This window comes from Melanostigma gelatinosum (assembly GCF_949748355.1).
Source record: "Melanostigma gelatinosum genome assembly, chromosome: 4".
In the NCBI taxonomy this organism is placed as follows: domain Eukaryota; kingdom Metazoa; phylum Chordata; class Actinopteri; order Perciformes; family Zoarcidae; genus Melanostigma; species Melanostigma gelatinosum.
In genome coordinates this window covers 31,279,803-31,298,807 of record NC_136637.1, presented here as the reverse complement: position 1 = coordinate 31,298,807, position 19,005 = coordinate 31,279,803, and the positions used below count along the sequence as shown (strand labels likewise).

General features: G+C 45.2%; 2 protein-coding genes across 3 annotated transcripts; one reads left to right on the top strand and one right to left on the bottom strand.

The window, feature by feature from the left end:
- The first annotated feature begins 250 nt into the window (after positions 1 to 250).
- On the top strand, positions 251 to 6,423 carry trmt13 (tRNA methyltransferase 13 homolog). 2 transcript variants are annotated; one of them, XM_079267690.1, is made up of 12 exons: positions 1,307 to 1,865; positions 1,999 to 2,071; positions 2,212 to 2,258; positions 2,614 to 2,680; positions 2,868 to 2,924; positions 3,002 to 3,071; positions 4,797 to 4,903; positions 5,036 to 5,221; positions 5,364 to 5,436; positions 5,513 to 5,587; positions 5,661 to 6,048; positions 6,125 to 6,423. In XM_079267690.1, the coding sequence occupies exons 2-12, from the start codon at positions 2,009 to 2,011 to the stop codon at positions 6,294 to 6,296; spliced, it is 1,305 nt and encodes a 434-aa protein (XP_079123816.1). In that variant the 5' UTR covers positions 1,307 to 1,865; positions 1,999 to 2,008; the 3' UTR covers positions 6,297 to 6,423. The 2 variants fall into 2 exon arrangements, with proteins under 2 accessions (XP_079123815.1, XP_079123816.1); XM_079267689.1 differs by lacking the exons at positions 1,307 to 1,865; positions 1,999 to 2,071 and adding an exon at positions 251 to 362.
- A 6,319-nt stretch (positions 6,424 to 12,742) lies between these two features.
- lrrc39 (leucine rich repeat containing 39) lies at positions 12,743 to 18,889 on the bottom strand. The gene is made up of 8 exons (XM_079268013.1): positions 18,640 to 18,889; positions 16,325 to 16,527; positions 15,271 to 15,379; positions 15,023 to 15,179; positions 14,741 to 14,877; positions 14,488 to 14,633; positions 14,259 to 14,411; positions 12,743 to 14,102 (listed from the first exon to the last, which is right to left on the bottom strand). Exons 2-8 carry the CDS (start codon positions 16,444 to 16,446, stop codon positions 13,934 to 13,936), a joined length of 993 nt encoding a protein of 330 aa, XP_079124139.1. The 5' UTR covers positions 16,447 to 16,527; positions 18,640 to 18,889; the 3' UTR covers positions 12,743 to 13,933.
- Positions 18,890 to 19,005: the final 116 nt, after the last annotated feature.

Genomic DNA, 19,005 nt, shown 5'->3' with positions numbered 1-19,005 from the left:
AGAGAGAAGAACTGAGCAGCGTTCACGTGCTGCTGAGGAGAAATATACGTTCATACACACCACAATAATATGTAATAAAATATGTTTAAATATACATCAGCATGTATTCTGTGATATCCATGTTGTTATGTAAAGCTGATTATTTTTTACACAATTCATATTTGAATTTGTTTAAATAAATAAGGAGGATCAACAGTTTTTTCCGTGGTATTTCCTACAGTTGGCTCAGTACTTGAAAGCAGCGTGGAGCGTCATCCAACATGGCGGACGTCAGATGTGGCTTCTTCGTGGAGAAAAAGAAACGTTTCTGTAAAATGATCGTCGCGAGAGGAAAAGTGTTCTGTGGAGAGCACGCGACCATGGTGAGTTCAGGGACAAAGACAACGTGGTAATAACAGAGACCATGGTGAGTTTAGGGACCCAGATAACAGAACAGCTGATCAGTGAATTTGAAGTTTAAACTTTATTAGTTCAACAGTTTAAAGACAAAACAGGTTTTTCAAAGTAAAGCAACTTCCGTTATCCTCCTGGAGCTTTGATGAAGAGTTATCTTCCTCGTGGTGAAGCTGAACTGACCTGATGTTTAATACAACTCAGTCTTTACTTTTTATTCTTCTTCTATGCTTCTGTCCACAAAAGCGTTTTTTTAAATATTTGGTTAAAAGTTGTGATAGAATCTGAATTTAATATTTAATTTCCCCGCCATAATAAATCTTTATTATTGTAGACTTACATTTAAAATGAGTAAAGCTGTTAAAATATTTATCATAAATATGTTTTGTAATTTATAAAAATGTTTTTCCCATTATCTTATGTTCTCATTGCACAGCTCCTGTCTTCCTCAGTTGCTCTGCTTCCAGTGCAGCTTGTTTTAAGTAGAGCTTTTATCCAATCAGATCTCACCTCTGTGTCTCCAGGTAGAACAGAGCCAGAGGCCTGCAGACTCACAAGTGCATCATGAGCACTTTTAAGTGAACGGGGACGATATTGTTGATTGTCATAGTGTTCAACCAATCAGATCTTTAGTTTGACATGGTGGGCGTATTCTTTGACGTGTCAGAGCTGCTAGCTGGCCTATAATGACGTCAGCATTAGTGCAGCTCTGCAGTGAGGTGCAGCGTGCGCTGTGATTGGTCAGTGGGCGAGCACGTGACTATCGTGAAAAGAAACTCAACATTAGAGCTTAGTCGGAGGAGTAAGAGTTCAGATTGGAAGATATGGAAGAAATTATAAAATGTTATGGTTTTGCTTGGTGTACTTTATTTATTGTTTTACCTAGCTTTGTGTTTTTAACACTCAATGGCTGAAAAAGGAGGAGAAACGGATTTAGTGGCGGAGTTACTGACAACACCTTTCTCAAGAAGGACATTTCAGGAAAAGCTGGACATTAAGAAATGGTCAGTCAACCTCAGCTGGCAGCCTGACTCAGCAGGAAGAGGATTTGTATGAACGGTATTTCTTGCTGACGGCGTCGGAGAAGCGTTGCACATGTTATGGCTGAATGTGTTTCATTTGAACTGAGCTCTTGGTGTTTGGAGCTACGCTACGCTAACCTGAGGACACCATAGCACGGCAGGACACAAGCGACGGTGCTTTTGAAAACTTTTGGAGAGACTCGAGTTGATCTACAACTCGACGAACACGTTCGCAGGGAAACAGATCCACAACGGCGGCCAGCGGGCGCCCGGCGGAGGAGGGATCCCGGGCCCCGCCGCAGACCGGCGAAATACAACTGGGGAGGCTCGACTGTCACTGGCGTCCATGAATGGAGAAGGACTTCTTACTGGAACTGAAACGATGTACTGGGATGAAACTCTTTAACAAAGAAAGGAGGATGGAGTTTGTCTTTAAGTGAACAGCATTTGGTAAGTGAAGTGCGTTTGTTTGTTTACATCTGCAGTGACGTTACTACTGTTCACTTGTCTACCGTGTGGTTTTTATGAATGATATTTGAATGGCTCGTGCTCTTGTGTGGTGGAATGCGTGGATCCGCTGCAGGTTTGGATTGATGCGTCATAATGAGGTTATTAGGAGGTGGTTCACCTGTAGGAGGACAGCACTGAAGGCCCAGGTATACAACGCACAGCCCGCCACTGAGTTATTATCCTGTTGGTTCAACAGGATGTCTAATCAATAACCTCACATTACAAGTACTACCACTACTTCATATACTTCCTGTACTTCATGTACTTTCTGTACTTCCTGTTTCAGGAGGAAGGCGGCAGCAGGAGGATTCCGTGTCCTCTGGACCCTAAACAGTGAGTATAGTAATAGAGTATATATTATATTGTGAGTGACTTCCTATTAGTGACTTCCTGTTTGTTAGTGACTTCCTGTTTGTGAGTGTCTTCCTGTTTGTGAGTGACTTCCTGTTTGTTGGAAGCTTCCTATTTGTGAGTGACTTCCTGTTTGTGAGTGACTTCCTATTTGTTCGTGACTTCCTATTTGTTCGTGACTTCCTGTTTGACTTCCTGTTTGTTAGTGACTTCCTGATTGTTAGTAACTTCCTGTTTGTTAGTGACTTCCTGTTTGTGAGTGACTTCCTGTTTGTGAGTGACTTCCTGTTTGTGAGTGACTTCCTGTTAGTGACTTCCTGTTTGTTTGACTCTTCAGCACTGTGAGTGAAAACAAACTAGAGAAACATCTGAAGAAATGTAACTCCAGAGAGAAAGAAAAGCCAGTGAGTTGTTATTATTATTATTATTATTATTATTATTATTATTATTATTATTACAACACATATATACATATATATTGTAGATATACATATATATTTTATATATATGTGTATATATGTATCACAGAGGTGTGTTCCGTGTCTCTGTGTGTACATGTGATCTCAGTGGGTGTTTGATGTGAATCTGCAGGTTTATTATGTGGAGAACATAAACTCTGGATCAGCTGACGGCGAGACGCTCCATCAGGTAACATCTCAGCTGACGGAGTCACAACAATAATATTAATCTTCATCGTTTTAATAATCTTGCTGTCGGTGGTTCAGGTGAGTCTGTCTGAGAGGAGCCGGACCGAGTTACAGTCTCTGCTGGACAAACTGAAGACAGCCGTCACAGGTGAGTTCCTCCTGAAGCAGGTGGTGTTACCTGAGCTCTGGGCCCCGTTCCTCGTACGTGGCTAACTGAGTTAGCCGGATAATCTTCAGGATAAGATGACATAAATCAGGCTTTTCGGTTCCACGAAGCAAGTTTGGCAAAATCACCATGGCAACACATCCATAAGCTGGAACCTGCTCCAGCGCAGGCTAACTGAAGGTAGCTGGATAAGCTGCCACTCCCCCGGAAAACATGGCCGCTCCTGTCACATACGTCTGATGCGCTTGCGCATATACTGGGGGTTATACGGGAGTTGATGAAATGCATGTAAAGTGAGACACACGTGATCCTTAAAAGCAGCGGAGCAAACTAAGAAGCCTCTGTTGCATTAATGTGCAGCTCCTTCCTCAGAGATCCACTGATGAAGGAGGATATTAGTTAGATGAGCGTTTTATAGGGAGAGACTTCTTCCACATCGCCAAGATCCGTCATCACATCACGATGACTTCCTATACGAGCGCTGTCCATTCTGCCCACAAGGAATCATTTCTTTCCAGAGCTTCTGGAGCAGACATTGAACACCACACTGCCTGTCCCACAGACTGGATGCAGCCTTGAGCTGTTGTGCGAGTGCTGCGTTGTTGTAGTGTCGGCGATGCGGAGAACATGGGGAAAGCCGCTGCATGCCGCGCTGTTGGTCAAGTTGATTTGGCGCTTAATAAACTTACGGATGTGTTCATCACGTCACCATGGCACATATTGTGCTGACTCAGCATTCTGAGTCATGTGTGTGTGCTTAGTGTGTACTTGCTCTCATGTCCTCTTGATGGCTGGTTGCATACATGAGGTTAAAGCACTCATAATGATATGAGTGTTATTAGTACAGCAGCACATCATTACTGTAGAACATGATGAAGGTGGATCATGATGAGAACACAGAGAATCTCACACTATTGATCTTCACTGCTTCAGTTGATTGAATGTCTGATGATGAATAACACACACACACATACTGATCCGCCCACACACACACATTCACACTGCTAGTTCTACATGTGATCTACACACACATGTACATACACACATACAGTACATGATGCATGAGGCATACAGCACACATGTCCTCATGTTAATGAGTGTCATTGGATCCTCGTTGGGCTTGTTTTTATTGTTATTCTGAAGAGTTGAGATCATTATTGTCGCTGTAGATCTCATTGGATGATGCATCATGAAGTCTACTGCCAGCAGCACATAAAGACATGTCATGTGATTGGTTGGGCTGATGAGGCATTAAAATGAGCCGCTTCATTTCCAACACTGACGCATTGAACGTGTCTGATGTGTTGCCGTGCTTCTTGTCTGGTCCTCTCAGCGGTGCCGCTGTTATATTTTGCTGTGATTTCGGTCTTGACTTCCTCATATGCGTTCATGATCATCTCCTGCTCGTCAGCGGAGAACAAAGAGGCTCTTTCTGTGACTTTATTTCACATTGGACTGTTAGAACATCATGGTTTGGGTGATCCACGCTTCCCCCTTTAGAAGTAGGACGGGCACGCGCAGTCATCCTGATCCTGATCGTCTGGGTCGCATTAACGAGACTGTTTGAGAGGATCAGCCTCGGAGAAACCGAGACAGCCTGACTTCAATCATCTCCTTCATTTCGGCTGCTGAAGGACATTTGATGGACTCAGTGAACCACTACGAGGAACGGGACCTGGCATCATCATGTTGTTGTTGTTGTTGTAGGACTGCAGTGTGATGTGGAGGACAGTGTTCTGTCTCATCCTGTCGTCCAGGAGGAACTCAACAACCCAAAGAACGGAGACTCCGCCCACAAACACCTGAAGCAGCAGGTACACAAAAAAAGAACTCAGCTGAGTCCTGAGCCAGGATCAGGACCCAGCACTCTGAGTCTGAGGTGATCCACGTTCATACAGGTGCACATGGAGGAGGTGGGGCTTCTCTCACCTGTCAGCTGTGTCCAGTCCTCTCTCTTAGGTCACCTGGAGGCACTGGGGCTGCTGGGAAGGGGGCGGTGCTTCGTGGAGTTTGGAGCCGGTCGCGGGAAACTGTCTCACTGGATCCACGAAGCTCTGAAGACCCGAGACCACCTGCAGACCTGCGACGACCTGCAGCTGCTGCTGGTGGAGCGCTGCAGCACCCGCTTCAAGGCATGAAAAACCTCACTACTCCAGCAGACCAGCAGAGGACGCCGAAACCAGTTCTAACCCCAAATACAGCCGTTACACCTGTAGAATGATTGATGAAGTAAATCAGGTCTGATCTGGTCTGTTCTGGTCTGTTCTGGTCCAGGTGGACGGGAAACATCAGGATACTGGAGTTCAGTTTGAGAGGCTGCAGGTTGACATTCAACATCTGGATTTAAGTAAGAGACTAACATCTGGAGACTCTGGTGGTTGAGCTTAGTTCTGGTTTGACTCTTCTGACTCTGATGTTTTCAGGTAAAGTCCAGCTGCTCAGACAGAGGAGGCTTCCGCTGGTTGGAGTTGGGAAACACCTGTGTGGAGCAGCGACAGGTGAGAGCAGTCCTGTCCTCTGATTGGTTGAAAGAATGCTAACTCAGCTGGCCTTGTCTGTCTCTGGTCTCAGATCTGGCTCTGAGATGTCTGTTGGAAACACCAGGACTCAGAGAGGAGGGTGAACCACCACCAAAACGCCTCAAAACCTCAGAACCAGAATTAGCTGATGCAGCAGCACTGCTAGAATCTAGTCCTGGTCCAGACTCTGGTCCGGTGCTGGGCCTGGCGGTGGCTCTGTGCTGCCACCATCGCTGTGAGTGGCGTCATTACGTCGGGCAGCAGTTCTTCCTGCAGAACGGACTCGGAGCGGCAGACTTCTCAGCTTTCTGTCGGATGTCCAGCTGGGCCACGTGTGGAATCAGACCGACCAATCGGGATGGTCCACCTCAGGGCGGGACTAATCAGAGAGGAGACGTGGAAGAGCACGACCCGGCGGAGGGGACGGACGCTGTGAGCGGGTAAATATTTGACCTCTGACCCCCTCGGTGCAGAAGTTTCACCTCTTTATCTGAATGTGGTTTTTCTTCTCTGCAGGTTTCTGTTGGCCGACGAACGCGAGCAGGTCGGTCGTCTCTGTAAACGTCTGATTGACGGCGGAAGACTCGACTTCCTGAAGACGAAAGGATTCAACAGCAAACTGACTCATTACGTAAACAGTCAGGTGACTCTGGAGAACGTCCTGCTCACCGCCGTCCCATCAAACTGAGACATAGAGACACAGAGACAGACTACGGACCGACAGACTACGGACCGACCGACTACGGACCGACAGACTACGGACCGACAGACTACGGACCGACAGATTACGGACCGACAGACTACGGACCGACAGACTACGGACCGACAGACTACGGACCGACAGACTACGGACCGACAGACTACGGACCGACAGACTACGGACCGACAGACTACGGACCGACAGACTACGGACCGACAGACTACGGACCGACAGACTACGGACCGACAGACTACGGACCGACAGATTACGGACCGACAGACTACGGACCGACAGATTACGGACCGACAGACTACGGACCGACAGACTACGGACCGACAGACTACGGACCGACAGACTACGGACCGACAGACTACGGACCGACAGACTACGGACCGACAGATTACGGACCGACAGACTACGGACCGACAGACTACGGACCGACAGACTACGGACCGACAGATTACGGACCGACAGACTACGGACCGACAGACTACGGACCGACAGACTACGGACCGACAGACTACGGACCGACAGACTACGGACCGACAGACTACGGACCGACAGACTACGGACCGACAGACTACGGACCGACAGACTACGGACCGACAGACTACGGACCGACAGACTACGGACCGACAGACTACGGGCCGACAGACTACGGGCCGACAGACTACTGACCGACAGATTACGGACCGACAGACTACGGACCGACAGACTACGGACCGACAGACTACGGACCGACAGACTACGGACCGACAGACTACGGACCGACAGACTACGGACCGACAGACTACGGACCGACCGACTACGGACCGACAGACTACGGACCGACAGACTACGGACCGACCGACTACGGACCGACAGACTACGGACCGACAGACTACGGACCGACAGACTACGGACCGACCGACTACGGACCGACCGACTACGGACCGACCGACTACGGACCGACCGACTACGGACCGACCGACTACGGACCGACAGACTACGGACCGACCGACTACGGACCGACAGACTACGGACCGACAGACTACGGACCGACCGACTACGGACCGACAGACTACGGACCGACCGACTACGGACCGACCGACTACGGACCGACAGACTACGGACCGACAGACTACGGACCGACAGACTACGGACCGACCGACTACGGACCGACAGACTACGGACCGACAGACTACGGACCGACCGACTACGGACCGACAGACTACGGACCGACAGACTACGGACCGACAGACTACGGACCGACAGACTACGGACCGACAGACTACGGACCGACCGACTACGGACCGACCGACTACGGACCGACAGACTACGGACCGACCGACTACGGACCGACAGACTACGGACCGACAGACTACGGACCGACAGACTACGGACCGACATACTACGGACCGACAGACTATGGGCCGACCGACTACGGACTAAATGACTCAATACAGTTAACGATTTAAGAAGGTTTAAGTTAGAAATTAATGATTGTTAATAATTGACTTTTAACACTTTCTACATTTCAAACAAACATGAAAGATAAACATCTCAATAAAGATAATTAAAGATTCTCAGAGAAACTCTTGGTTGTGTTTCTTTGTTTTGATGTTTGTGAGGTTATAATACATATATTTTTTTTTCATATAAACATATATATATATATATTAGTGCTGGGCAACGATTACAATGTTTCATCTCCATTAATCTGATTGTTACGCTCAAAGTTCAAGAATGAATTCATAAGTAGTGTATTGTGCACTGTTATTTGAAAGTGCTGCTCTATGAACAAAGGTGAATAACATTGTGTGTGAACACTTTGAACACATCAGGTTGTTGTGAGCAGCAGTGTTCTCTTCACACAGCAGCAGTTCTATCTCTTCTATATCTGTGCTCAGTGTGTGAAACGTTCCACTGCTGTGAACAGAACAACATGTTTCACACGTTCATCTACATGTGTGTGTTGAGTCTTCATCACAGTCAGAGCATGTGATGCAGCGCTACTCTTCATCACTATGATGCAGCGCTACTCTTCATCACTATGATGCAGCTCTACTCTTCATCACTATGATGCTGCTCTACTCTTCATCACTATGATGCAGCTCTACTCTTCATCACTATGATGCTGCTCTACTCTTCATCACTATGATGCTGCTCTACTCTTCATCACTATGATGCTGCTCTACTCTTCATCACTATGATGCAGCTCTACTCTTCATCACTATGATGCTGCTCTACTCTTCATCACTATGATGCAGCTCTACTCTTCATCACTATGATGCAGCTCTACTCTTCATCACTATGATGCAGCGCTACTCTTCATCACTATGATGCTGCTCTACTCTTCATCACTATGATGCTGCTCTACTCTTCATCACTATGATGCAGCTCTACTCTTCATCACTATGATGCAGCTCTACTCTTCATCACTATGATGCAGCTCTACTCTTCATCACTATGATGCAGCGCTACTCTTCATCACTATGATGCAGCTCTACTCTTCATCACTATGATGCAGCTCTACTCTTCATCACTATGATGCTGCGCTACTCTTCATCACTATGATGCTGCTCTACTCTTCATCACTATGATGCAGCTCTACTCTTCATCACTATGATGCAGCTCTACTCTTCATCACTATGATGCAGCTCTACTCTTCATCACTATGATGCTGCTCTACTCTTCATCACTATGATGCAGCGCTACTCTTCATCACTATGATGCTGCTCTACTCTTCATCACTATGATGCTGCTCTACTCTTCATCACTATGATGCAGCTCTACTCTTCATCACTATGATGCAGCTCTACTCTTCATCACTATGATGCAGCTCTACTCTTCATCACTATGATGCTGCTCTACTCTTCATCACTATGATGCAGCGCTACTCTTCATCACTATGATGCTGCTCTACTCTTCATCACTATGATGCTGCTCTACTCTTCATCACTATGATGCAGCTCTACTCTTCATCACTATGATGCAGCTCTACTCTTCATCACTATGATGCAGCTCTACTCTTCATCACTATGATGCAGCGCTACTCTTCATCACTATGATGCTGCTCTACTCTTCATCACTATGATGCTGCGCTACTCTTCATCACTATGATGCTGCTCTACTCTTCATCACTATGATGCTGCGCTACTCTTCATCACTATGATGCTGCTCTACTCTTCATCACTATGATGCAGCTCTACTCTTCATCACTATGATGCTGCTCTACTCTTCATCACTATGATGCAGCTCTACTCTTCATCACTATGATGCTGCGCTACTCTTCATCACTATGATGCTGCTCTACTCTTCATCACTATGATGCAGCTCTACTCTTCATCACTATGATGCAGCTCTACTCTTCATCACTATGATGCTGCTCTACTCTTCATCACTATGATGCAGCTCTACTCTTCATCACTATGATGCAGCTCTACTCTTCATCACTATGATGCAGCTCTACTCTTCATCACTATGATGCTGCTCTACTCTTCATCACTATGATGCAGCTCTACTCTTCATCACTATGATGCAGCTCTACTCTTCATCACTATGATGCTGCTCTACTCTTCATCACTATGATGCTGCTCTACTCTTCATCACTATGATGCAGCTCTACTCTTCATCACTATGATGCAGCTCTACTCTTCATCACTATGATGCTGCTCTACTCTTCATCACTATGATGCAGCTCTACTCTTCATCACTATGATGCAGCGCTACTCTTCATCACTATGATGCAGCTCTACTCTTCATCACTATGATGCAGCTCTACTCTTCATCACTATGATGCAGCGCTACTCTTCATCACTATGATGCTGCTCTACTCTTCATCACTATGATGCTGCTCTACTCTTCATCACTATGATGCTGCTCTACTCTTCATCACAATGATGCAGCTCTACTCTTCATCACTATGATGCAGCTCTACTCTTCATCACTATGATGCTGCGCTACTCTTCATCACTATGATGCTGCTCTACTCTTCATCACTATGATGCAGCGCTACTCTTCATCACTATGATGCTGCTCTACTCTTCATCACTATGATGCTGCTCTACTCTTCATCACTATGATGCAGCTCTACTCTTCATCACTATGATGCAGCTCTACTCTTCATCACTATGATGCTGCTCTACTCTTCATCACTATGATGCAGCGCTACTCTTCATCACTATGATGCTGCTCTACTCTTCATCACTATGATGCTGCTCTACTCTTCATCACTATGATGCAGCTCTACTCTTCATCACTATGATGCAGCTCTACTCTTCATCACTATGATGCTGCTCTACTCTTCATCACTATGATGCAGCTCTACTCTTCATCACTATGATGCAGCTCTACTCTTCATCACTATGATGCAGCTCTACTCTTCATCACTATGATGCAGCTCTACTCTTCATCACTATGATGCAGCTCTACTCTTCATCACTATGATGCAGCTCTACTCTTCATCACTATGATGCTGCTCTACTCTTCATCACTATGATGCTGCGCTACTCTTCATCACTATGATGCAGCGCTACTCTTCATCACTATGATGCAGCTCTACTCTTCATCACTATGATGCAGCTCTACTCTTCATCACTATGACGCAGCTCTACTCTTCATCACTATGACGCAGCTCTACTCTTCATCACTATGATGCAGCGCTACTCTTCATCACTATGATGCAGCTCTACTCTTCATCACTATGATGCTGCTCTACTCTTCATCACTATGATGCTGCTCTACTCTTCATCACTATGATGCAGCTCTACTCTTCATCACTATGATGCAGCTCTACTCTTCATCACTATGATGCAGCGCTACTCTTCATCACTATGACGCAGCTCTACTCTTCATCACTATGACGCAGCTCTACTCTTCATCACTATGATGCTGCTCTACTCTTCATCACTATGATGCAGCGCTATTCTTCATCACTATGATGCAGCTCTACTCTTCATCACTATGATGCTGTGACTCAGAGGTGATGAAGATGACCCAGCTCTACTCTTCATCACTATGATGCTGTAACTCAGGTGATGAAGGTGACCCAGCTCTACTCTTCATCACTATGATGCAGCTCTACTCTTCATCACTATGATGCTGTAACTCAGGTGATGAAGGTGACCCAGCTCTACTCTTCATCACTATGATGCTGTAACTCAGGTGATGAAGGTGACCCAGCTCTACTCTTCATCACTGTGATGCTGTAACTCAGGTGATGAAGGTGACCCAGCTCTACTCTTCATCACTGTGATGCTGTAACTCAGAGGTGATGAAGGTGACCCAGCTCTACTCTTCATCACTATGATACAGCTCTACTCTTCATCACTATGATGCAGCTCTACTCTTCATCACTATGATGCTGTAACTCAGGTGATGAAGGTGACCCAGTGATGTCCAGTAGTCTCCAGTGAGAGCAGCAGCTGCTGCTGGTTGTAACGCGTGGCTTTAGTCGTCCTCTCCTTTAACACAACTCGTGTGTTCTTCTGCTGACGGTGCGTCTTGAGGCTCATACGTGACGTCATTCGCTGAGATCCTAAAGCTGCGTTCACACCAAACGAGACGTGAACGTGTCGAGGCTGAAACTCACACCCCACAGAGAGAAGGCCGGAGCACGTGTGGCCGCTGCTTTGTACAGTCCACACGCTCCAATAAGAACTCTACCAAGACTGGTTTACAATTATAAGGAATTTAATTCCACTGATGCAAGTACGATTACAGTTAAACATTGGAGTACATACTCCTATGAAATATTAAATCAATAAAACCCCATTTGCAAAAAACTCAACTCAGCTCCTCAGGTATAAAAAACACGTCCGTCGTCTGAGTCCGTCTATCTCAATTGCTATTGGCCAATTTCCCTACGCACTTCTGTAAACGCCTATCTCACATCTCTCTCTCCCTGAGCAGCTAACACATTCAAATCCTGTCAGTTATGACTTACTCCCTTCTATGATAGTCCTTCAGTATATAAGCTAGACTTCTGCAACTTGGCAGAAGCTTCATTTCTTTTAGCTACTACTCCTACAGCACTTTATGTTTATCTTAATTATGCATTCCCAAAACCATTATGATTATGACTAATTATGAATTATTAAACACTTTTATTATATCTACTAACTACAGTTTTTTGCTCAAATTTCTTACAAACGCAGCTTGAGAACGTTCCTCAGACCGACATCTTCCACAACACTCACCTGCAGTTTATCTCTGTAGCATCTGTTAGCTTGTGTTGCTTTAGTTTATCTCCACTTCTCTGTAGCGTCTGTTAGCTTGTGTTGCTTTAGTTTATCTCTACTTCTCTGTAGCATCTGTTAGCTTGTGTTGCTTTAGTTTATCTCCACTTCTCTGTAGCATTTGTTAGCTTGTGTTGCTTTAGTTTATCTCCACTTCTCTGTAGCGTCTGTTAGCTTGTGTTGCTTTAGTTTATCTCTACTTCTCTGTAGCGTCTGTTAGCTTGTGTTGCTTTAGTTTATCTCTACTTCTCTGTAGCGTCTGTTAGCTTGTGTTGCTTTAGTTTATCTCCACTTCTCTGTAGCGTCTGTTAGCTTGTGTTGCTTTAGTTTATCTCCACTTCTCTGTAGCATTTGTTAGCTTGTGTTGCTTTAGTTTATCTGAACTTCTCTGTAGCATCTGTTAGCTTGTGTTGCTTTAGTTTATCTCTACTTCTCTGTAGCATCTGTTAGCTTGTGTTGCTTTAGTTTATCTGAACTTCTCTGTAGCATCTGTTAGCTTGTGTTGCTTTAGTTTATCTCTACTTCTCTGTAGCATCTGTTAGCTTGTGTTGCTTTAGTTTATCTCTACTTCTCTGTAGCGTCTGTTAGCTTGTGTTGCTTTAGTTTATCTCCACTTCTCTGTAGCATCTGTTAGCTTGTGTTGCTTTAGTTTATCTCCACTTCTCTGTAGCATCTGTTAGCTTGTGTTGCTTTAGTTTATCTCTACTTCTCTGTAGCATCTGTTAGCTTGTGTTGCTTTAGTTTATCTGAACTTCTCTGTAGCGTCTGTTAGCTTGTGTTGCTTTAGTTTATCTCCACTTCTCTGTAGCATCTGTTAGCTTGTGTTGCTTTAGTTTATCTCTACTTCTCTGTAGCATCTGTTAGCTTGTGTTGCTTTAGTTTATCTGAACTTCTCTGTAGCATCTGTTAGCTTGTGTTGCTTTAGTTTATCTCTACTTCTCTGTAGCATCTGTTAGCTTGTGTTGCTTTAGTTTATCTCTACTTCTCTGTAGCATATGTTAGCTTGTGTTGCTTTAGTTTATCTCCACTTCTCTGTAGCATCTGTTAGCTTGTGTTGCTTTAGTTTATCTCCACTTCTCTGTAGCATTTGTTAGCTTCCCAGTTAGCAGTCGACTCCGGGGCGGATCCGCCATTCTGTCGCACTCAGTTCGGACATGCGCACAGGATACGGGCGACACGGAACAGTTCAACGTAGTCTGGAGACTTCCTCCACCGCTTGTTTGGGTGATTTGCTGCACCAACGGTGGGTATTGCATTTTAAAAAAAACTGCGTTAACGAGCGATAAAATAATTGTCGGCGTTAATGAATGAATGCGCTAACACGATAATAACGCGTTACCTTGCCCAGCACTAGTAGATATAGATGACACAAAGAACAGGGCTCATGAAGTGATACTAACAGTGGACTCAGTGAATGTCGAGCACAGCCGACGCTCTCTTTCTGGACTCCTGGATGTAAAGCTGCATGAACTCTCGTCCAAACATCTCTCTGTCGTCCTCGTCGTCCTCGGCCTTCGTCTTCCTGCAGGACAGCCTCACGTCCAGAGACAGAGGGTTGTCCCGGAAATTCACAAACCTGCTTCAACAGAAACAGAAACATCTGCTGAGTCTGAGAGACGATTGATGGTTTTAACTGTGATGAACAGGAAACATCTCCAATACTACAAATATGAATATTATCTGGTTCTGTGTGTGAGGACGGACCTGAAGACAGAGAGACAGACAGACTGACCTGAGATTGGACATGTCCTCCATCAGTGGGGGGATGTCTGTGAGTCTGTTGCTGCTGAGGACCAGCGTATCCAGACTCTTCATCCTGCTGATGTTGTCTGGAAGTTTGTCCAGTTGGTTCCTCTGCAGCCACAGAGTGTGCAGTGTCTCCATCCTGAGGACAAACGGACCTCAGTGTTCATTGGCTGATGGCAGAAGGGGGCGGGGCATCCGATCATTCTTTCCCCCACCTGTGTATGTCGTCAGGTAAGTGCTGCAGTCCGTTTCCTCCCATGTCGAGCCACTGGAGCGCCGGCAGTCCGACCACGCAGTCTGGCATGCAGGTGAAGTCGTTCATGGACAAGTCCAGGTGCTGCAGCTTCTTCAGGTTCCGGAACTGTGGTTCAGAGAACAGACCTCAGATCAGCTGGATCATAATGGGTTCATGAATACAGGTCTACAGGACCTGGTTCTTTGGAACCTGAATGAGGTAGTGGATGGTACCTGGTTTGGTAGCTGGTTCAGGTCCCGGTTCATGGCCAGCTCCAGTCTCTCCAGACTCTCACAGCTGCTCAATTCTTCAGGAACAAACTGGATTCTGTTGTAGCTCAGCAGGAGCTCTCTGAGCCGAGTCAGCTTCCCTGAGACCAGAACCAGATCAAAAGAGTTCACAGAGACAGAACTGTACTAGAGGACAGGAAACAGGTCTACAATACTCAAATCTGTGTTGCAGTAAGAATGGAATAATGATTTTTTATCTTTAGTAGAAGTGGAGGACGTACTGACCGATCTCTTTGGGGATCTCTGTGACCCCGTTGCGGGACAGATCTAGAACTAAAAGATTCTGGAATCTGGTGATGAAGTGAGGGATCTTCTGCAGTCCGGTCCGGTGGATTTGCCACTCATGGACCTGACTGAGCTGGACCAGACAGCCCGGCAACGTCTTGAGGAAGGAGAGAAAAATGAAGATATGACCACAACGTAACATCAAGTCCACGTTGCACAGAGTCCACTTCACCTGTGGGGAACGTTACCTTCCACTCCTCCTGTTCGATCCGGAGGATGAGCCGTCCGTCTTCTGTCTGCAGCTTCTGTTTCAGCTGAGCCAGAACCGCCCGGTCCTCCCAAACCCCAACACTCAGTCTGAACCAGGACATGAACCACATGGGACATGACGGATCAGAAAGACCAACACTCAGTCTGAACCAGGACTTGAACCACATGGGACATGACAGATCAGAAACCCCAACACTCAGTCTGAACCAGGACATGAACCACATGGGACATGACAGATCAGAAAGACCAACACTCAGTCTGAACCAGGACTTGAATGGTTCAAGTCCTGGTTCAGACTGAGACTTTCATGTGGTTCAACTTGAACCACATGAAACATGACAGACCAGGACTGAACCAGAAAACAACATGTAAACCACATCAGAAAGCTTTCGAGCTGCTGGGAGGTTCTGCTAACTTCGGCCATGTCCTCACTACTCCGTGTCTAGTTGGATGCAGAGTTGTCAAATAGAAACGATCTCCGTCCACACGGGAGTTTCAGCATTATTCTCAAGTTGATCTGCATCCACACGGCAGCCTTTGAAGGCGGACAGCACGTGACCATTAACGTGCACTGGGCATGCGCGTGACGGTGTAAACAGGAAGTGGATTGCTTGCTTCGTTAAAAAAATATGACAGAGTAATAAAGTAGTCTTTAATAATGAAAGGTTGTATTTGATATATATATATATATATATATATATATATATATATAGATATAGATATATACACACACTTTCCTTTGGGATATATTTACTTATATTGTATAAAGCTGTTAAATGTCCTTGTTTTTCTTGTATTTCTCTTGTTTATTGTATATATTTCATGTGTGTGTATGTACGATGAGAGTAATGTGTAACCGGAGCACACATGAACAATAAAGCTGATTCTGATTAGTGGACAGACACAGACAATCTCATAATGTCCCTGGCAGAGATAATAGTACTACTGCTAATAATGTGCAGCCATGTTAAACTTCAAGAGCTGCTGTTGGCTCAACACGTCACCAGCTTCATCTGAACACAGACGTCTGACCTGCCGGTGGCCCCGCCCCCGGTCTTCTTTCTCTTCTGCTGGTCTTCCTCCTCTTGGACCCTCCTGATCCTCGTCTCCCACAGAGCTTTGATGGAGCTCACCGAGCTCACCACGCCCACCATGATGACCACTTCCTGTCAGCCGAGTGATGTCACAGCGCACAGGTGTACAGGTAGGATGACCACTTCCTCCCTCTGAGTGTCCTGTTGAAAAGAAAAGACTTTAAACACAAACATATCATTTCAAATCATTGATTCACTTCTAAGTAAATACATTATTTAATATTAGTATGATATAACCTAGAAAAATAATGATTTAGTATATTTATGAAAGAAAGAAAATGTATATAACATAAATATATTTGTTATTTAATACAACATTCACAGTCATAGTCTCTGTGTAGTACAGTTGTAGTATCTGTGTAGTACAGTTGTAGTACAGTCGTAGTCTCTGTGTAGTACAGTTGTAGTCTCTGTGTAGTACAGTTGTAGTACAGTCGTAGTCTCTGTGTAGTACAGTTGTAGTACAGTCGTAGTCTCTGTGTAGTACAGTTGTAGTCTCTGTGTAGTACAGTTGTAGTACAGTTGTAGTACAGTCGTAGTCTCTGTGTAGTACAGTTGTAGTCTCTGTGTAGTACAGTTGTAGTACAGTCGTAGTCTCTGTGTAGTACAGTTGTAGTACAGTTGTAGTCTCTGTGTAGTACAGTTGTAGTACAGTCGTAGTCTCTATGTAGTACAGTTGTAGTACAGTCATAGTCTCTGTGTAGTACAGTTGTAGTACAGTTGTAGTACAGTCGTAGTCTCTGTGTAGTACAGTTGTAGTCTCTGTGTAGTACAGTTGTAGTACAGTCGTAGTCTCTGTGTAGTACAGTCGTAGTCTCTGTGTAGTACAGTTGTAGTCTCTGTGTAGTACAGTTGTAGTACAGTCGTAGTCTCTGTGTAGTACAGTTGTAGTACAGTCGTAGTCTCTGTGTAGTACAGTTGTAGTACAGTTGTAGTACAGTCATAGTCTCTGTGTAGTACAGTTGTAGTACAGTTGTAGTCTCTGTGTAGTACAGTTGTAGTACAGTCGTAGTCTCTGTGTAGTACAGTTGTAGTATAGTTGTAGTACAGTCGTAGTACAGTTGTAGTACAGTCGTAGTCTCTATGTAGTACAGTTGTAGTACAGTCGTAGTCTCTGTGTAGTACAGTTGTAGTACAGTCGTAGTACAGTCGTAGTCTCTGTGTAGTACAGTTGTAGTACAGTTGTAGTCTCTGTGTAGTACAGTTGTAGTACAGTCATAGTCTCTGTGTAGTACAGTTGTAGTACAGTTGTAGTACAGTTGTAGTCTCTGTGTAGTACAGTTGTAGTCCAGTCATAGTCTCTGTGTAGTACAGTTGTAGTACAGTTGTAGTCTCTGTGTAGTACAGTTGTAGTACAGTTGTAGTACAGTTGTAGTCTCTGTGTAGTACAGTTGTAGTACAGTCGTAGTCTCTGTGTAGTACAGTTGTAGTACAGTCGTAGTCTCTGTGTAGTACAGTTGTAGTATAGTTGTAGTACAGTCGTAGTACAGTTGTAGTACAGTCGTAGTCTCTATGTAGTACAGTTGTAGTACAGTCGTAGTCTCTGTGTAGTACAGTTGTAGTACAGTCGTAGTACAGTCGTAGTCTCTGTGTAGTACAGTTGTAGTACAGTTGTAGTCTCTGTGTAGTACAGTTGTAGTACAGTCATAGTCTCTGTGTAGTACAGTTGTAGTACAGTTGTAGTACAGTTGTAGTCTCTGTGTAGTACAGTTGTAGTCTCTGTGTAGTACAGTTGTAGTCCAGTCATAGTCTCTGTGTAGTACAGTTGTAGTACAGTTGTAGTACAGTTGTAGTACAGTTGTAGTCTCTGTGTAGTACAGTTGTAGTCCAGTCATAGTCTCTGTGTAGTACAGTTGTAGTACAGTTGTAGTCTCTGTGTAGTACAGTTGTAGTACAGTTGTAGTACAGTTGTAGTCTCTGTGTAGTACAGTTGTAGTCCAGTCATAGTCTCTGTGTAGTACAGTTGTAGTACAGTTGTAGTCTCTGTGTAGTACAGTTGTAGTACAGTTGTAGTATAGTTGTAGTCTCTGTGTAGTACAGTTGTAGTCCAGTCATAGTCTCTGTGTAGTACAGTTGTAGTACAGTCGTAGTCTGTGTCGTACAGTTGTGGTAAACAGTAGTACTGTCCGTATTATTGTGTCAGACTGGACAATAGACTCAGCTTCGACCAGCACAAGAACAACATCTAAATAAATAATTGGTTTGCCAACACTCAGCTTCTCAGAGCTCCACAGAGAGGCCACTGCAGCTCACCCTGCTCCCCAGAAGCAGGTCCACACGTCTGAGGTCCAGAAGGGCTAGCTTCAGGAAAAGCCTGATCCTGCAGCCATAGCTGCCTTCAACAGCTGTATCACACTGTATACTACAGAAAGACTACAACTGTACCACACAGAGACTATCGAGCTGTACTCATAACTATGACAACTGAACTACAAGTACACAGAGACTAAAGGTAAACAGTACTGTTGGAAGTATTGTGTCGGTCCTCAGCAGCCGTCCTCCATGCTGCGTCTCTTCAGCTGAAATCTGACCTCAGATCTGCTGGATAATTTTAGCCTCCAGGTCACATGACCTCTCTGACACAATGATACGGTCACATGACTGGGGGGGACGGGACTT

Bases quoted from the DNA above. Each gene is read 5' to 3' on its own strand.
- trmt13 (XM_079267689.1), top strand. From the start codon at position 261: ATGGCGGACGTCAGATGTGGCTTCTTCGTGGAGAAAAAGAAACGTTTC. The intron at 5,588-5,660 runs GTGAGAGCAGTC...CTCTGGTCTCAG, and splicing joins CCTGTGTGGAGCAGCGACAG to ATCTGGCTCTGAGATGTCTG. The intron at 6,049-6,124 runs GTAAATATTTGA...TCTTCTCTGCAG, and splicing joins GGGACGGACGCTGTGAGCGG to GTTTCTGTTGGCCGACGAAC.
- lrrc39 (XM_079268013.1), bottom strand. From the start codon at position 16,446: ATGGTGGGCGTGGTGAGCTCGGTGAGCTCCATCAAAGCTCTGTGGGAG. The intron at 15,180-15,270 runs GTAACGTTCCCC...TCCTTCCTCAAG, and splicing joins TCGAACAGGAGGAGTGGAAG to ACGTTGCCGGGCTGTCTGGT. The intron at 14,103-14,258 runs GTCAGTCTGTCT...CTGTTGAAGCAG, and splicing joins GAGGACATGTCCAATCTCAG to GTTTGTGAATTTCCGGGACA.